Here is a 19,812-nt window from a genome sequence, read left to right on the forward strand (position 1 = left end):
AAAGCAGAGGTAGATGAATGTGGATCTGTTTTGCAAATAGAGCGTTTAGATCTCACTCATGGTTTAGGTGTAGGAAATAGAAGGATAAATCAAAGACAGTTCGTGGGTTGTGGGTTTGCATATCCTCTTAAGCTTGAGTAGATGATGTTGCTATTCCCACTGAGATGGGAAAGAAGGAGAGTCCTGTTTTGACCCTACTGGTGTGTGTAGTGGATACCTAAGTGGAATTGTAAGGAGGCAGTTGGAAATATACTTGATATTTATTGTTTTTAAGTTGACCTGTTGGTTTTTGGCCAGTGCCAGCTTTAGGCTAATAAACTTTAGACACTGATTTTATTTTTAACTGAACGCTGCTTTCAGCTGTAGGCAGCTAGATTTACTACTGACAATTGTACAATTGAGACCGATAACATCTGCCTCTTCCTGTTTCTGCCTCTCTTTGTGTTCCTCAGAGCTCCTTCATTAGATGATCAAGAAATTCCAGGGTGAGGAAATTTGCATCATTTTCTTTGAATTCTCCCCTTATAGTTTCTACTCTGTTGTTGAGGGAAAATCATATTATTGGATAAAAGAAAAGCTGTTTCTAGACTAGTGTAGTTGGGGGCTGTATGTGTAAACACATATACTATTAGATATGTGTTTTGTTTTTGTTTTGCTTTTAACTAGTTGTGTGCATCTTGGGCAGGGGCAGGGGTGTGGAGTGGGCGTGTGGGCGCTCTTGTCTTTAACTCCTCTGTCAGGGTCAACATTTAGGCCATTCTTCTTTCCCCATGAATGTAGTTTTGCATGTTTCTTGTCACAAGTACTATTTCTAAAGCATTTAAAAATCAGAAAGAACTGTATCTAGTATTGTCACATCCTCTGTGAACCATACTTAACATGTTCTGTTTAGCAAAAGGAGGGTAGGACGGGAGAAAATGACGGTGTAGCTAGTAATGGGGATGGATAGGTTTTAACTAATTTGGGCTAAAACCAAAGGGGTTTTCTTATTTCTGGGCTCTCATAATGGTCCGTGTTGTTCTTGGGAAAGAGTTCTACAGATTTTCTGTACTGGGAGAGGGAGGAACACTGTCTCACATCTTCCAGACCCCAGGAGCCGTGGCATGTCTTCCAAGGAAAAAAGTCAAGCCACCGTCGACTCTCATTTGTTGCCTGCACCGTGAGGCCCAGGGAAGCAGCCACAGGGCTGGCCCATATGCCAGTGTGGGATGCCCAGTACGCCGGGGTAACAGCTAACCGGAGCACCTCGCCTTTGTTCTCTTCCGAGTCCTCCGATAGCCACAGGGTCTCGTGTAGTGGAAGCACTGAAGGTTGCTATCTCATGGTAGCACTGATTCTCAAGGATGGCTTCTTGGAAGTCGTGGAGCTGTGAGAGACTCTGAAGGCCAGGCAGGCTGTTTCTGAATGGGAAAGAGAGAAAGGTGTTCCAGAGGTCAGAGGCAACCAACCAAAACCCAGGGAGTCCAAAGTGAGACGATGGGATGGTGTAGGGATCGTTGACAAGTTCATGAACTACTGTGGGAGAAACGCCAGTGACTTCTGCGGTTACATTTGGCCAGACAGGCTTCGTGGGCCTGTGGTCAGTGGATGGAGGAGACAGCTGCACCATGGCGTGTTGTTGGAGTCATGGAGCCCCCGTGAGCTGCGCTGGGTGAGGAGAAGTGTAGGGCCCAACAGGTCTCTGTCTGGCAATAATTTCCCTAGACGTTCCTGTTGCTGCACATTAGTGACCGTTCAACATCTGCTTTTTTTACCGTTGCATTTTAGTTGCTGACAGTATGCATTTCGGATTTTCTAAATGCTTCACATTTTTCCTCTTTTGCAAGCAGCTTGAATGGGCAGGTTGCCTATTTTTAGGGAGATGCTGGCTTTGTCTGTATTGGACCTTAACAGTTCCGTTGGACCTTCACGATGAACGAAAAAAACACATAGCTTTTCTTTTATAAATTGAGGAATGCATTGTGACCCCTACCTGTATACCTGGAGCCAGCAAGGACTTTGGGACGAGCCTAAAGTCAGACTCCCAAATAAATCACTTCAGAAGCTTTTGCTTTCATTTCTCTGAGCAGCCAATTATCAAACATTTTGCAGTGGGTGTATGTTTGTGTCCTTGGAGTGAAATACGGAGTCACGTGGAGAATAAACCAGAGCAGAAAAGCTACTAGCAGTCAAGAGGATTTAGACACCTTTATTAGTTTTTGAAAAGGATAGATCTTTGGCAGTTCTCTGGAGGTCCAGTGGTTAGGACTCCGCCCTTTCCCTGCCGAGGGCGCAGGTTCAATCCCTGGTCAGGGAACTTAAGATCCCACGAGCCCTGTGGCGTGGCCTAAATAAATAAATAAAGTAAAGGGGATAGATTTTTATAGTTGTTGAAGCATTTTTAAATTCATTTAAAGAGTATACTGGGGCTTCCCTGGTGGCGCTGTGGTTGAGAGTCCTCCTGCCGATGCAGGGGACACAGGTTCGAGCCTTGGTCTGGCAAGATCCCACATGCCGCGGAGCAACTAAGCCCGTGCGCCACAACTACTGAGCCTGCGCGTCTGGAGCCTGTGCTCCGCAACAAGAGAGGCTGCGATAGTGAGAGGCCCACGCACCGCGATGAAGAGTGGCCCCAGCTTGCCGCACCTAGAGAAAGCCCGCGCACAGAAACGAACACCCAACACAGCCATAAATAAATAAATTAATTAATTAAAAAAAAAAAGAGTATACTGACCAGTGTGTGCGGAAGTTGATCACAAATTCATCGGTGAATTTCCTGTTTTGGTTTCTCCTACCCAAGATCTCATTCATATATTTTGAAGAAGTTTGAGATTCAATTCAATATTATGTTTTTAACATATATGATATGCATGTGTAAGTCATACGTGGTTACCTATCAACATTTATTATGTATCTACTAGATATCAGGAGCACTGCTGCCTGTTTCCATAAATGTCTCCTTTAATCCTAACACCAGCCCTGGAAGTGTTAATACTTAACCCCACTTTATTATTTTTTTAAAGAGTTATATGTTTTTTTTGTTTGTTTTGGGGTTTTTCTAATATTTATTTGGTTGCACCAGGTCTCAGCTGCAGCAGCCGGGCTCCTTAGTTGTGGCTCCAGGGCTCCTCAGTTGCAGCTCGTCAGCTCCCCATCTACGCCATCCGAGCTCCCAGTTGTGGCATGCATATGGGATCTAGTTCCCTGACCAGGGATCGAACCTGGGTCCCCTGCACTGGGAGCACCGAGTCCTATCCACTGCACCACCAGGGAAGTCCCTTTAAAGGCAAGGAAACTGAGGTATTCAGGCCTTATGTGACTTTCGTAAGTACCAAGTGGCAGAGCTTGGCTCAAACTAGTTGAAGTCTCCTGGCACCAAGACCTAGCTCTGTCTTCCTTTCATCCTCCTTTATCAATTAGTAGCCGTTGTAAATAAAAGGAACCCAGGCACAGCCAGTATTTACACACGTAGTGGTACCTGGGTTCCAGGCAGAAAAGCTTTACTTAACAGGACCCTGGTCAGGAAATTCGCAAATCACTTTTGCTGTGCTGTCCAATGTCATTGCCACTAGCCACAGATGGCTAATTAAATTTAATTAAAATGAAATGAAATGAAAAATTCAGTGTCTCCGTTGCCACCAGCCATACTTCAAGTGTTCGGTAGCCACCTGTGGCTGGTGGCTCCTTTTGGATGGTGCAGAAGGAGAACACTCCTATTATCACAGAAGGTTGTTTTGGGCAGCACTGCCAGCTCGAGACTTTGGTCCAACCCACAGAATTTTCTCATCGGTGATCCCCTGCGATATCTGTCGACAAGTGAATACTTGGCTGGACCTCCCCGGTCCCCTCTCCTTTGACAATGGTGCGTGTCTGTCCAGATACTTCACATTCTGCTCACTTTTTCTTCCAAGGAGGAAGTTGGCCGGATATGGAAGATGGAGCTGCTTAAAGAATCGGATGGGCTGGGAATTCAGGTTAGTGGAGGCCGAGGATCAAAGCGCTCACCTCACGCTATCGTTGTCACCCAAGTGAAGGAAGGAGGTGCCGCTCACAGGTGACTAGATAACTCTCCCTTTCTCTGCCTCCTTGTCTTCCCCCCCCTTCCCTTCCCCCGGGTGCCGGGACTCTGGGCATTACAGTTTACAAGGATGATGCTGGAGCACGGGAGGAGATCGGGCACCAGTGGTTCTAATTAAACACCCCTCTGAGCACAGGAAGTGGTTCATTGCTGGGGCTATTGCCAGCTCTGCCACAGCATGAAGGAAGATTAGATTTCTTTCTAATCCAGTTTGAGTGTCAAGTGAATGTTACTTATCCTGACTTTCGGGATGTTTGTGCCACGTGGTTCCTTATCCACGCATTGGAACACCACATCCCTGACATCGTCACTCCCATGAGACTGTGGCTGATGACTTGGGAAAGTGATGGGGTTTAAATGTGCCCACAGTTCGTGTGCCGTGTCTGGATTCGTCGGGTCTATCCAGATTTGATCCACACTTAGATATGTGTGTCTCTGCCGTGCAGATGTGGCGGGGGAAAAATAAATGTGAATTTTCTCCTTGTGACCTGAAAACAATTCACACTGTAAAGCTTCTTTTTTAAACTGAACAGTCATCTGAAGTAGGAAGAGGGACAGTGCTTAGGCAGAGCATGTCAAAGAAGTCCATGTTGAGTTAGAGGGATGTAGCCGTCCCCAAATGTAAGCTAATGCCATGTAGCTAATTGCTTCTGTATACATAGGGCGTCTACTGTTTGCAAAGCACAGTGGGACGCGTATATATGTTGGATGTCCATACATATACAGTAGGTGGATAAAGGTAGAGTTTCACCGATGAGGGAGGTGAATCTAGTCTGGAATCAGTGTTCGGTCCAGGTACCCTGACGCTAAGGGGGAGTTGGCAAACCAGAGCAGTATTGGCCTGCTCCAGACCGAGGGAGCTCTCAGAAATGGATCTCCTGAGCCACAGTTGAAGGAGCTCAAAGTATTTAGTCTGAGGAATAGAATACCAAAGAGAGGACCAGGGCACAAACTATCAAAGCGTTTCATGCTCATCAGTCCCCTAAGTAGAGAGTACGATCCTGATAACTCAAGTAGAAATAAGATTAACTGCAGGTGTCAGTTATCCGGGTGGCAGTAATTATTGAAAGGTTAAGACCTTAGATAGTTTGTATGCAGAAGAGCATCATTACACTTCCCAAATGATGGATGCTTTAAGGAACTCGCATGAGCTAGCCATTTTCCCATTAGTCCTAGGTTTCAGGTTCTAGTCTGTCTTTGGAAAGCTGGCAATTAGGAAATTCCTGTGCTCAGAGATGAGCTTATGTAGAACTGTTCTTTCCTATTTTCCATGTGAGCTATTTCTAGTGGGTCTCACCATTTTCTTACAGCCTTAGCTTAGATGTGTGTGTGTGTGTGTGTGTGTGTGTGTGTGTGTGTGTCTGGGTATTTAATTTATATGTGGGGCATTCTAGTTAATAACTGGAGATGAGAAATGTGGGATTAAAAAGGAACAGGGACAGAGGTGATCTTGATGGTGGTGTGGAGAAGTAAGCCCAGGGACGCTGGCCCAAACCACTACGTTCTCCTGTATTCCTGAATCCCTCTCCTCCAGAGTGCCCACCCACATACCTCTTTGACGTTCCAGTTTGCTTGTTCTCTGTGGTTTTCCTCTTCCATTCTCTTTCCATCCTGAGCAACAGCCCGGGGTTCTTAGCCTTTCTCTGCTTTAGGGATTTTTGAAGAACAGAAAGCAGAAGCTCTCAGAGTCTCTGGTGCCTCCTGTCTTCTGTTAAAACCTAGATTCATAGAAAAGATTATGGTGCATGCCCTAGAGGACACAGAGAGGGACTGGTAAGGGGGGGAGGATAGAGAACTTGGTCAATTCATTGAAACAAAGCAAGGAGGAGAGAGTCCATAGATTAGAGAGAAACAGAGCGGGGTGAATCTGGGAGTGTTGGAGACAAGCATGGGTCCCAGCCAATCCTGGATGCCGATGTAAAGCCTTCAGAGGGGATGGTGGAATCCTGGGCTTTGGGTCTCTCAGCCTCACCAGATTTCCCATCCCATATTTAGCGGTGGAGATGAAAAGCCTCTGACTGCTTTGGGATCATGGGAGACCAGGCCATTGGAGGCTCAGTTGGAACCCACACACTGTTAACCCACCATGATTGACGGGACCTGCCTGGTGCTCTGTAACAGTCTGCCACCCTTGACCCACTGTAGGGCAGGCAGACCCCGTGACGACTGGGCCTCCTGCCAGCCCAGTGGGAAGGAAACTCCAGGTCGTTCACTTAACTTAAAGGAAATAAAGAAATAGAACACGTTTGTACGCCTGTGTGGTACACCAGGTCTGATACGTACAACAGCAAGCGGTAACTTAGGCAGTTTCTTTGTTCATTTTTCTGTTCATCCTTCTGCTTATGAAGCTTGGCGGTAGGCACACAAAGAAGGAGGAGGCATTGTGAGACTTTACCCTGGAGGCCCTGTAACTCTTGGGGGGCGGGGTTACAGACACACATGGTGTAGTGCCACGGGTGCCGCAGAGGAAATCTGGGCAAGGGTGTGTCACCTAGGGAGAGAGGAACGTGGGTTAGAGAAGGATCCCTGGTGAGCTTAGGTTACCTTCGCTCTTTGGGGGCTCAGCTGAGACTCAGATGATGACTCAGTCTCAAGGGCAGGGTGGCAGGTAGGACTAGAGAAAAGAATGACCCCGAAAGCCTTGGGGTCTCGGTTCCTCTATCACATCTCCACTTGGATGGAAGACGTTTCGTTGCCGTTGATGTGGGATAGGGTGGTAACTTGAGATGGTGCTTGTTACTAAACGACCATCTGAAATCGTGAAGCCCGTCACTCCCCTAACTGGGCAGACAGAAGGATGAAGCAGCCCCATCCCAGCTGTCTCCAGCTGTCCCTTCTCCTCTATAGCCCATTCTTAACTGTCCCCTCTCACAGCCCTCCCCAGCTCCAGGAAGGTGGCCCTTCTCCAGCCCAGAATGTTTTGACGAGGGATTTTTTTTCCCATCTCCGTTTCCTCAGGGATGGCAGACTGTCCTTAGGAGATGAGCTGCTGGTAATCAATGGTCACTTACTAGTCGGGCTCTCCCACGAGGAAGCTGTGGCCATTCTTCGCTCAGCCACCGGAGTGGTTCAGCTGGTGGTGGCCAGCAAGGTAGGTGGTTTTTTGTTTGTTTTGTAGAATATTTTAAATGGTGGCGGTGGTTTCGAGCCCTCCCCATGTACGACCCCCACCCCCACCCCACATACACACGCATATGCGTACTTGCCTTTACCTTGGGCCATTCAAATAGCCATGATTCTACCGTGCGAGCCCACAAGGGACCCTGAGCTAAAGGGCATTTAATCATCTTGCCTTCCTTGAAGGGTCTTTATGGGTATAGCTAGGAGATGGAAAAGCAATAACAGGACTAAGGAAAAGGGAAGAATGGGAGGGTAGGAGGAAAGACAGGGTGGACAGAGTAGCAACTGGTCCAGGGGGAAACCAAGGAGGAGGTGTGGAAGTCAGTGGGACAGCAGGGGCGGGAGGGGGGCGGGAGATGCGCATCTTCCAGGTCCCGCCGGAAGGGCAGGCTACGGGCTGCCGGGGCCCCCTCGCAGCACAGAGTGTTGGTGCTGGAAGAAGCCTCGTGAACCCCGCTTGTCCCGCCACAGCCCCGCCCTCTTCCTCCTCAGTTTTACAAATGACCCAGCGAGGCAGAGCTTCCGCGGGGGCTCCCGTCTCGAGGAGGCCTTGATTCTGCCGCCGGCAGTGCGGCCGGAACCCTGGTTCTTGACCCCCAGTGGTGTCTGTCTGTCCCCTCCGTCTCGCTGCCACTTCTTCGTCACCCAGCCTCGGGCTGGGACTTCTTTCACCCCCACCCCCGGAGCGTGTAAAAGTAGTGCTGATGTGCGGGGTCCCCATCTGCTTTCTCCCCGGGGTCTCGCCAGCCTTAGGGAACTGGGTAGAGGCGGCAGGATGCCCCAGCTGTGTGGCAAGAGGGGAGGAACTGGGCTGTCTGGGGTCTGCTCCACTGTCTGATGAGATGGTGCTGCTGTTGAGACCAGGAAGGGGCCCACAGGACGCGGGGGCTTGTGCAGTGGAGCCACGGGCGTATCCCAGTGCTAGCTGAGGGGAGAACGGGTGTGAGGCCCCCCAGTCCTTAATCCTTTGCAGCGATACGCCCTTGACAGGATGGCTGCTTTCCCCCGGTTATCCCTGATGCGATTTTAAACCCAGCATCTACAGGTTTTTATATATTTTCTTTCTTAGATTGCACGGTCTATTGCCTATTTGGGGAGTGTTTAATAAATAGATGAGAAGAGTATTTTGAGCCGTCTGAAAAATCGGCTTTCCTCCCTTGATACCGTTTACCCCAAGTCCCTGAGCTAGACCCTTAGGCTTCCAACCAGAATCTAGAGCCTTGGCAAAGACTTGGCAGGAAGAGCTGACACGGAGGCCCTGGAGGCAGGAGTTGAGACACTCTCCATCCGTAGGCCCCTCCCCTCCCAGAGATGCCGTGGGGCATCCCCTCCCTACGGGTGGGGAAGGAGCACAGCTAGGGATGTTCTTGGTCAGCCTGGTGAATCCCGCAAGGAGGGAAAGGCTGTGAGGGAAGGAGAAACAAATTCCTCATTTGGCCAGATGTGGTGGGAGTTTGGAAAGCATTACTGGTTCTTACACACACACACACGCACGCACGCACGCACCACACACAGTCCTATCTTTGCACGGCCCACCTCCCCACAGCCTGCAGCTTAAGAGCACAGGGGTTCTGCACAGGTGGTATACCATGTCCCCCAAACCTTTATTTCTGTGCTCACTTCTTTCTCCTGCTAGTTGGAAAATGAGGAAGAGAAGTCTCTTCAAAGTCAGCCATTAGCCACAAACACACTACACAAAGAAAATATAAAATAAAAACAAAAAGGGGCCACTCATGGGTAATTAAGGGGCACACATGGGATTTTTGAAAACAAATTTTGGAGTCTGACCAATATTTTCACTCACTGACTTGAAGGAAGAAAGACACTCACATGTATTGCGTTCCACTGGGTGCCAGGCAGTTCGTACCTACTATCTCATTTAATTCTTAAATCCCATGAGAGAGCCATTCATTCATTTTATTCAGAGGATGAAGCTAAAATCTAAGAGGATAATTAATTTGCCCGGAGGTCACACAAGCAATGGGTGACAGGAGCAAGTTTCATCCTGGGTTCATTGGACTTCAGAGTTTCATGCTGCCCCTTAATCGCATAAGATATAAAGGACAATGGTATTAGAAAAAGGTAATGTGTTCCTGCCAGAGGCCTGGACATTTAGGGACACTTGCTGGGGTCTTTGTAGGGCTGAGCAGCATCCAGAGCTGAGGAACGGGTGTCCATTCTGCTTTCCCATCCGTTGACTCTTGGCCAGCAGTCCTGAGCTATGGCCCTAAGGCTGACCCAGTCCTCAGAGTTGCGACTCCTTCCCATTTGCTCCATTTACAAGTAGGCAGTACGCTGTTACGGCAGCTGCCTGCTGTTTGTTCCTGAACTTAATCTACACCATCCAAGGTGCTCCTCCGTGGAGGAGAAACAAGAAGTCAATCTTTAGACACCTCTGGGCATCTGTTCCTTTTCTTCATCCCACAAGACCAAGTCATCCACAGGCTTTGTTTCTGTCTTTATATATGAAGAGAGGGAGAAAAGAAAAAGAACTTTTGACTTACTGAATATAGGAGTAATAAAATATCTAAATTCATTATTGCAGATAATCGTCACCTTGTCACAAAACTTTAAGGCATTGTTTTGGAGATACAGCAGTTACTTTCTTCCGGAGAGGGTGTCTCATGTTTCCACACAAATATGTCATTTGTGTATACAGAGGAGCTTCGAAAGTTTTTGTTGAATGAATACTCTCAGAATATCCAAGTTCGTTCTGATATTCCTAGAAGTACATGCATAGAAATACAGCTTTCTCTCGTGCCCTCTCTCTTTTTTGTTTCACTGTTGGTTTTTATTAACAAGAAATATGTATTCATTATATCTAATGTAGAAAGCCCAGAAAAATATAGAGAAGAAAAAGAAGATAAAATGTTTGTAACACCGCCAACAGTAACTCTCCACTAACTGGTGTGTCCTTCCAGACAGGAACGCATGTGTGTGTGCAAATACACGCACGTTTTCTTTTAAATGGAATCAAACACGAGGAGGCAGTGCACCTGGAGGCAGTCCCACCCGTCCCATTCAGGTGCCAGCACAGCCCTTTAAAACCTGTGTATCTTGAGCAACTTACTACATCTCTCGAAGTCTGACTTGTACAGTGAGAATCAGTAACTGCTTCACGGGATGTTCGGAAGATTCAATGAACTATAAAGGGTTCTGAACAATGTAGCTGGTCACAGTGAGCACTTGGAGAAATGTGCTCCTTTATGGTTATCACACAGTATTGTATCCAGTTTATTATTACATCTGTTATTAATACAGTTCTTACATATCATTTTTAACCTGCTTTTTCGGTAAGTAACATACTATAAGAACGCTTCCCACATCAGGAAATAAATTTCTAGAGCAGCATTTTTTTTTTTTTTTTGGTGATATGGGGGCCTCTCACTGTTGTGGCCTCTCCCGTTGCGGAGCACAGGCTCCAGACGCGCAGGCTCAGCGGCCATGGCTCACGGGCGCAGCCGCTCCGCGGCATGTGGGATCTTCCCGGACCGGGGCACGAAGCCGTATCTCCTGCATCGGCAGGCGGACTCTCAACCACTGCGCCACCAGGGAAGCCCTAGAGCAGCATTTTTTATGGCTGCGGAGTATTCCATCCTGTGGCTATTGTGAAATTTACTCAGCAGTTGGGACTTTCACTTTTTTTAAGCTTTCTGTTAATAGCTGAGCAGAATTGACATCCCAGAAGAGGACTCAACTCACTTTCTCATTAATAACTCTTTTTCCCTTCCTCGGGCAAGGTCTAAAAGTATGGTTTCACAAATTACTGATCTAAAATGAATGAGCTTCAGGTACCTTGAAGGTGGAAACTGCATCAAACTAGTAACAAATGACATTGTCACCAGGTGCCAACTCAGTAGTAGTTTGTAACGTCCCTTGTGTAAGATGGGTATTTTTTGTTATTCTCTTTTCTGTCAGCCCCCAAGGAATATGACGATCAAAACTCTCCACGTGTTTCCTTCCTTGTAGAAATGGCTGGTATGGGTGAAAGAGGAGAGGACACATTGCTCCTTTTCTCTGGCCTCAGATCAGCCCTGCAGCCCCGGTCCCTGGCCTCACGTGCTGTGTCATTTCCCAGGAGAGCTCTGGGCTCCTGTGTGTGCCTCATTTGTCCTTGGGATTGTCACGTGGTCTCACTGATCTCGCCTGCATCCCTCAACGCATTCTGACCGTATTTGTGTGTAGGAGGGAAGGGCTGTGTTGATGAAGCCCCCTTTGGAGTCTGATCTTAATGGAGTCTGATTCCATCTGTTTTTGTTGACCTTTAAAGGTTGTTCAAGGGCTGCTTTCGTTGCAGAGGCATTATCAGTCCCCACTTGGACATTGTGATTCACTGAACAGTCTAATCTCTTTCTGATGACCATGGGCCTGTGAGATGAGCAATGAGGGAGAGGAAGATTTGGTGGATGCTTAAGCTCTGAGCTAGGCCTGGGGACACTGCACTGAGTAGACATGGTTTGAGGAACTCTCAGACAAGCAGGGGAGATAGATGAGTAAGTTAGACACACACAGCGAGGCGATAAACAGTAGAGGACGTTAGAGGGGAAAGGAGAGGCAAATGCCTCCAGAGGTGATCCAGGAAGGCTTGCAGGAGACGATGCTCAAGCTTTGCCCAGAGAGGCCTTAGTCATGAGAGGAAGGGTGGTCTAGGCAGTGGAGCTGCTGGTGGAAAAGGCAGCAGGGCAGGGGAGAGCCCGGTGTGTTTGAAAGTCAGTACAGCTTGAATGGAAGGGATGGGAGAATGGAGGCGGGTGAGTTTGGAGAGCTGGGCAAGGCCAAATCTCTGATCTTAGCCTGCCAATGAGGGAGTTTAAACTATATCCTGAAAGTAAGACAGGGGAGGGCATTGAAGGATCTTAAGTTCAGGGAGTTTAGATTGCGCATAGAAACATTCACCTAAGAAACATAGAATCATCAAGAAAAAAAAATGGGGGCTTCCCTGGTGGCGCAGTGGTTGAGAGTCCGCCTGCCGATGCAGGGGACGCGGGTTCGTGTCCCGGTCCGGGAGGATCCCACATGCCGCGGAGCGGCTGGGCCCGTGAGCCATGCTTGCACCCCTGGAAATGCGGAACTCCTGCACTCCATATAGGCTTTGGATTGGGAGCACGTGACCACCCGCAGTTGACTCAGCTAGGTTTACCTTGACCTTGACATCATGGGGTAACTCGTGGGCCTTTCACTGTGTCCCCATAGGAAAGCTCTGCAGAGGACCTCCTCAGGCTAACATCTAAGAGTTTGCCTGATCTGACCAGTTCGGTAGAGGACGTGTCCTCTTGGACTGACAACGAAGACCAGGAGCCGGACGGGGACGAGGACGAAGGAACTGAATCGTCTTCTGTCCAGGGAGCGGTAAGTGTGCCTGTGCTTTCCCGGGCTACTCTGCTGGGGTGATGTTTTCCCGAAGACATGGATGCCAGGATCAGAGATAAAAGCTTGAGATAGATATAGATAGTATGGTCGAGACTGGGATGGGAGAGGACCAGAGTGTATCTTTTTATTTTTTTGTCAGAATCATCCAGAAAAATCTGTGAGGGTAATACTTTTTATTTAAGAAAAAAAAAAATGACACTGGAAATACGAGAGCAATTGGGTATTGAGTTCAGTGCGTATATCAATTTCTAAGAAGTCTAATATATACAAGGGTTTTATTGCTACTTCTTGATATAGCGTTTGAAAACTATCATTTGTGAATTTAAACTTAGACTGAGAGATGTCCGGTTGAAAGCGGAATGTTACAATAACACAGAACCCATTCAGGTGAAGTTGTATAGATGTGTCTCCCTGTTTTCGTGAAATCAGGGCTTCCCCACGGCTTGTAGCGCTTCCTTACCCAGCCTGTGAGGCCTCACGCCCTCGTGGGCTGCTCCCCAGCGTGGCCTGGCACAGAGTCGGGAGGGCTTGTGGTTAGCTGCGGTTGCAGTGCGGCTCTGTGGTCTCCTCTTTGTATCGCAGATCTGGTAGATAACGTCATTTTTAGTGTAAAACCTTGTTAGCCACTGTTCCCCATCCAACCAGCCCTGGGGAGGGTGCTTTCTTTCTGCCATTTGGAACCCTTACTCCTTCCCATCAGCACTGAACCTAGTCAGCATGGGTGAGCGTTGGGAAATTTGTTTATAATTAGGCCTTAGAACAGGGTTCTCCAAACCCCGGTACTAGTCTACGGCCTGTTAGGAACCGGGCCGCACAGCAGGAGGTGAGCGGCGGGCAAGCGAGCGAGGCTTCATCTGCTGCTCCCATCGCTCCCATTACTTACCGCCTGACCATCCCCACCCCGTCCGAGGAAAAATTGTCTTCCACGAAACCAGTCCCTGGTGCCCAAAAGGTTGGGGACCTCTGCCTTAGGAGACAACAACAACAAAAAATCTCTTTTCCCATTTACATGATATGCTATTTGAATTTAAGGAAGAAAAAGTTGCTTTTCCCCTTTCCCCTTTATGATCACGGGAGTTCCAGGGCCACTGAGTACGGTGGTGCAGGTTGTGGACTGCACAAAGGTGCCACATCTAAGGGAGCACCATTTACATCATAAACTTCATAGGCTTTTATGTTTATGAGGACAGTTTTCTGGAAGATGGCAGTAAAGAGTTTTGCTCGAACAAAATCAGTACGTTAAGGCAATTTTCCAGTAAAAGAAGGAAAACATCTTGAAGAAGTGGTACTTTTTGTAATTTTCCCAGAGGTCTTGTACAGGCCCATTGTTGATTTCAAACACGGTTCCAACAGCTTTTCCCTCAAAGGAAAGCTTTCTCAGAAGACTAACCTATAAAGCAAGTCGATCAGAGCTGAACGGATGGGGTTAAAGTAAACAGTTTAGAGACAACTGTGTGATTATTCCCGCCTCTTTGTATTATGACACCATTCAGTAGTCACTTTTTCCTTACTTTTTCCCTTAATTTTACTTCTGGTAAGGATAGAAACCACACTAATGGTCATGACCTCCACTGTCTCCCTGACTGACCTCTGCCCACTTCTTGGGCCTCACCTCACACCAAGCTCACTGCCCGTCCTGCAGTCCTTCATGATGACCGTACATTTATCTGCATAGGACCTTTGCAAATACTGTTCTGTCTCTGGAATCCTCTTTGCCTGACTGACTCCAATTCATTTTTGGTTTTTGGGGTTTTTTTAAATTTTTACTGCAGTAGAGTGGCTTTACAGTGTTGTGTTAGTTTCTGCTGTGCAGCAAAGTGAATCAGCTATACGTATACATATAGCCCCTCTTTTATTGGATTTCCTTCCCATTTAAGTCACCACAGAGTGTTGAGTAGAGTTCCCTGTGCTACATGGTAGGTTCTCATTAGTCATCTATTTTATACATAGTATCAATAGTGTATATATGTCAATCCCAATCTCCCAATTCATCCCACCCCACCCTTCCCCCTTGGTGTCCATATGTTTGATCTCTCTGTCTGTGTCTCCATTTCATCTTTTGGATCCTTTAGTGTTACTTCCTCAGAGAAACTTCCAGAATATATCCAATCTATATTAAATCTCTTAGCTCTCATACCAAGACCATATGGCTTTCCCCTGAACTGCTTGTTACATTTAGATTTGTGATTATTTGATTAAATTCTGTTTCTCTCGTCCAACTGTGAACTCCATGAGATGTAGGAATGCGATGACTGCCTTGAGTTCCCAGTGAATCCCTAGAATGTAGCCAGTACATCTAGTGCTGAGTTATAAATAACTAAATAAATTTAGAAGCAGACAACAGGACAAGCATTCATTGAAAACTAATGAAAAAATGACAACAAAATCTAACCAGATCTATCCACCATAAACATTACAGTTACACCCCTGGCTCGTAGCTGACTGTATCATGGCAGCCTCAGAGGGCTGATGGGGCAATATCCACGTTCCAGCCCCTATAGGAATGACCTGCAGAGACGTTCCCTGGATAAGCCTCGAACAGGCTGATCATCATGTGTCTCTTCTCCCACTATTGTCCACCCATCCTTTGAGGCCATGATCTTTCTGAGTCTACCCACCCTTCCTCCCTGTGACCTCCCCTGCCCTTGCCGTTCTCTGCTGGTACAGCGGTCACCCTCTGTACAGAAGGGGAATGGAGTGTGTGGCAGTCCAGCCAGCAGACCTCTCAACTCCAGCCTGACTCCGCTATTCCCACCTTTCTAACCAGACATGGCGCTCCAGCCCGGCTCCAGCCCACAACTTCTCCCCTCACGTGCCCACAGTCTGGAGAGCTCGCCCCTGCTGAACAGATCCCACTGCTCGGCAGCTGTGCCCTGCCCAGCTCAGCCAGTTTTCAATGGAGAGCTAAGTAAGCTCTGGATTTAAAGAGAGGAAAACTCTGCAACATACCTGCACCTCCTCTGGGAAAGCCCAGAGCCAGTAATGTGGCACAGTAGTCTGTAGAGAGGTTATAGTCTGCATATATTTTTTAATCTCATAATTCATAATCTCTTGCAAAAAAAATCCAAGGAATTATTTGTCTAGGAATTTTTTTACACTAAATACTGCTCTAATAAATGGGCCATTACATTTATTAAATGTGTTACATGTTTTTATTTAAATTTAAACTTACTATAGTTTTATAAATTTATCACATTTTTTATAAATGTATTATAATTTAAATTATAAGTTAAATGAGTTGTTCTGGTTCCAAAAGTAATGTTTCCACTATATAAATGGGTTGTTTGACCCCAAAAAACCTGCAAAAGACAGTACAAATCACCCACAATCCTCCTGTTCAAAGATAGCCGTCTTTAACATTTTGCTATGCCTTTCTACTTGATTTTTTTTTCTTAAGCACATATATATATTTTTTTAATTGACCTTATATTAACATACTTGTGGAACTTGCTCTGGTCTTAATGATATGATCCTGAACATTTCCCCGTGTCATTAAAGGGTCTTCTGAAACATGATTTGTAATGGCTGATATTTTATAACATGGATATGCCGTGATTTATTTTACTAATTTTCTACCAGAAATTCCATTTACATCAGTCACATGTATATTTAATTTTAAAAATTATAAAGAATTATGTACAGAGCATGTTTGTCCATGTAGCTCTGTGCACGTTTTTCATTTTCTTATTTGCTTAGATAGCTTGTAGCAGTAGAAGTGCTTATTTACTAATATACACTTCCAGCAGTGCCCGGGTCCCATCATCACCAATAACATTATCTTTAAAAAGTTTGCCAATTAATCACATATCGTTGTGTATGCTTATTATCACAATTTTGCCAAAGGAATTTCAGTGCATTCCATCATCACACACTTTATTTGGGAAATTTTAGGTTGCCTTTAAGGAGAAACAAAGGACTCTGAGCAATCGTCCCCCACAAGTACACACGCTTCAGGGCCGTACTTCTGGGTTTCTCCGTCACGTCACCCCCAGCTCTCGTACGCAGATCCCAAACCCACTATCGTCGGTGGAGAAACCAGCACTCATCCTGCTTTGACAGTTAGTTCTGCCTTCTGTGTGCCCCGGACACCATCTGGCCGCACTTCACCTTCCACTGCACCCCCCTCCCAAAGCATCACGGAGGAGGGGACACCGGGCTTCTTCCCTGGCTCGTCACCCTTGCCTGAACGCCCACCATCTCTCAGCCATTCTCTTGAGCTCTGGTTTCAAGCCAGACGACCCGGGTGTGAGCCAGAGCCCTGCAGGGCCAGGAAGTGGGCACACGACGTTTTCCCACCTTCACAATCTGCTCAGGGTCTGCCCTGCTGGGCCTTCCAGAGGTGCTGAACTACTGAGAAAAAGAAATGTTTCAGTTCTGTGTTTACAATCCAAGACTCTTTGTTTTATACTTTTTAAACACTATCAAACCACTTAAACGAAAGAAACCTGGTACTATTTTAATCAGCTAGGTCACAAAGCCTTTTACTTCCCAGATGATAATGATTCAACCTGCAGCCGAGTTCCGCTCTGACTTTGACTCTTCTTGCACCTGTAAGTCGTGGACGCTCCAAGCACTTAGGTGGAGCAAAAGTAATACAGACGCTCAGGATCTGCCATGAGCACCCTTGTGAGTTATCTTTCCACGGCTACAGGAAACAGCCACGAGGTTTTCCTTTCGAAGAGCTCGGGCCATGCTTAGAATAGAACCATGTGGTGAACATCAAGTGTGAGGGGCAGAGGCAAGAAAAAGGGAACAAGGATGGGAGGGGGAAATCCCACAGGCATGTGCGTGATTGTCAGCCATCTCAGGGGGGTCTGGCTTCAGAGGGAGGAGGGGGGCCCTCCCTCCACCTTCCACAGACATCCCCATCTCCAAGACTGCCAGCCTGGTCTCAGAAATAGCTGAGTCTAGTCCCCTTCCCCATACCGACTGTGGTCCCCATCCGCCCGATTGGCCATTCTTTCTCAAGGCTTTCTTCTCCACTTTGTCTTCTGCTCTGCAGTGACAATTTTTAAGTGAGAATCTGACCATGTCACTTCGTTTAAAGTCCTTCAGTGGGTCTCAATCACGCTGAAGTTACAATCGCAACTCCTTAACGTGGAGCCATTGGCTGCGGCCTGCCTGTGCTGCCTTTCCTCTTGTATATGCTCCTGGCAGCCCTAAACACACACACACACAGACACACGCACACACACACACACACACACACACACACACCGTGCATGTGTGCGCACACAGCCCTCCCTGGCGCTCTCCCAAATCTGCTAATCACTGCTCACCTGGCATTTAGCATCTGCTGTTTTCTATTTATTTGTTGCTACATATCTTTTTTGGGAGAAGAAAGAAAATACTTACATTTATAAACTTTTGAAGTCAGGTATACCTCGTTGGACCCCCAGTATCCAATGAAGTACCTTGTATTCAATACATACTCAGTACGTATTTCTCAATCATAAATCTATCTGTAGAACAGTGGTTCTCAAAGTTCCCCAGACCAGCAGCATCAGAATCACCTGGAAATTTGTTAGAAATAAAAATCCTCAGGTCCCACCCCAGACCTGCTAAATCAGAAACTCCGAGGTGGCATCTAAAAAAATTTTTTTAATAAGCCTTCCCGGTGATTTGGACTAAGGCTAACATTTGAGAACTTTAGAGCCCTCCAATAAAATGAGTGCCACATGCGTTATTATTAACTATTGAAAAAAGTGAGTATCCTTTCTCAAGTGTAGATAATTATAGTTCATTTATTTTTAAATTAGTTTTATTGAAGTATAGTTGATTTACAGTGTTGTGTTAATTTCTGCTGCACAGCAAAGTGACTCAGCTATGCATTTTTTTTCATATTCTTTTCCATTATGGTTTATCACAGGATATTGAATACAGTTCCCTGTGCTATACAGTAGGACCTTGTTGTTTATCCATCCTATATATAATAGTTTGTATCTAGTTCCTCTTTTTTTAAATGAGGTTTTTAAGGAAAAAAAAAAATCTGGCCTTCTGAGGGAGTGGCTGTTTTTAAAATGAAGAGAGGAAGAAGAGTTTTAATATAACAGGATGTGGAATGGGTGATACCTCTTGAGTGATTAGGAACCTGTCTTTCCCTTTTTATATATCTAACAAAAACAGAACAAAAATGGAAGTAATGATTGTTGTTGCCAAATCTGCAATTGTCGAAGCTCAGCTGGGAAGATTTTGTTTAGCACATCAATCAGCAGACCTGTATCCGGCTTCCTTTGGCATCAAGGGAATCAGTTCTAACATTTTTGGAATCACTGGTTTGGGAAATCTTGGAGAACTTTGGGGTTATTAGGGTTTAAGAAGGAATAAAGGACTTCACCTCTCAAAAGGAGAAAAGAAAAGCCAAACTGGATCTTATGATTCCGTAAGTCTGATGTTGGTGTTTGATTCTTCATTTGTTGATGGCTTAACCCTGAGGTGTGGGAACCTGAATCACAGTCTTTTGGAAAAGGCAGCATTCTGGGGGTAGATGTCCATCTATATGCGGAGAGAAAGGAGGGGCTCTCTTGTGTTTTATTTGGATTGAATACGTGGTAAAGAGCCTGGGCACTGAGGGCTTGCAGTGACGTGTCTGAGGGTGCCATTGCTGGTGAAGTCAGAGTGTGGGATTGTCTGTTGTTTGGGGCCTGAGCTAGATTTTTCTGGTGAATCGAACTTAGAGGCTAATGCAAGGAACAGAGAGCACCAAGAGTGTAAACTTGCGATTACTGTTAAAACAGGAAGGTCCCAGTGTCTGACTGAAAAATCCGGTCTTCACAGAGTAAAACTATTAATGCAGAGAGACACTGGCTCAGGACTCCCTGAGCTTTTTGTAAGGGGAGCAAATGTTCTTTACTAAAGCCTCGAGGGGAGGGTGTTAAGACAGGCTGCTCATATGGGCACAGGTGGGCTCTGCTGCTGCATCTCAGGGTCCCTCTGAGCACAGGGTAGTGGCAGCCACTGCTTAGAGACGTCCTCCATCTACTCGTGGGTCAGGAACAGTCTTTCCTTCTCCTTGGGCTTCCACTTTCTACTTATCTAACTTTAGGACTCACCTCCTCCAGGAAGTCTTCCTGGACACACATATCCTTCATGCCTGTAACACATACTGTATTTTCCTTCGTGACCCTTAACACAGACTGTAAAGACATATTTATACATATGACTGCTTGCTTACCATCATCTTCCCCATGAGTAGAGGACCCACGGGGGCAGGGCTCCTGTCAGGTTTGCTCACAGTTGGCTCTCAATATGTATTACGGATGGTT

The 19,812-nt window shown here is 46.5% G+C and overlaps 1 protein-coding gene across 4 annotated transcripts in view; it reads left to right on the forward strand.

Annotated features, from left to right (window-relative positions):
- Window positions 1-19,812, forward strand: part of PDZD2 (PDZ domain containing 2) — a 378,282-nt gene that overhangs the window by 285,362 nt on the left and 73,108 nt on the right. For 3 of the 4 annotated variants that reach the window (XM_060146915.1, XM_060146917.1, XM_060146916.1), the window contains 3 exons: window positions 3,891-4,033; window positions 7,016-7,148; window positions 12,371-12,526. In XM_060146915.1, coding sequence (XP_060002898.1) covers window positions 3,891-4,033; window positions 7,016-7,148; window positions 12,371-12,526 — 432 coding nt within the window. Of the gene's footprint in view, window positions 1-3,890; window positions 4,034-7,015; window positions 7,149-12,370; window positions 12,527-19,812 lie in introns of those variants that run through there. The other variant, XM_060146918.1, reaches the window with a different exon arrangement.

This window comes from Lagenorhynchus albirostris, chromosome 3, assembly GCF_949774975.1.
Source record: "Lagenorhynchus albirostris chromosome 3, mLagAlb1.1, whole genome shotgun sequence".
NCBI classification, from domain to species: Eukaryota; Metazoa; Chordata; class Mammalia; order Artiodactyla; family Delphinidae; genus Lagenorhynchus; species Lagenorhynchus albirostris.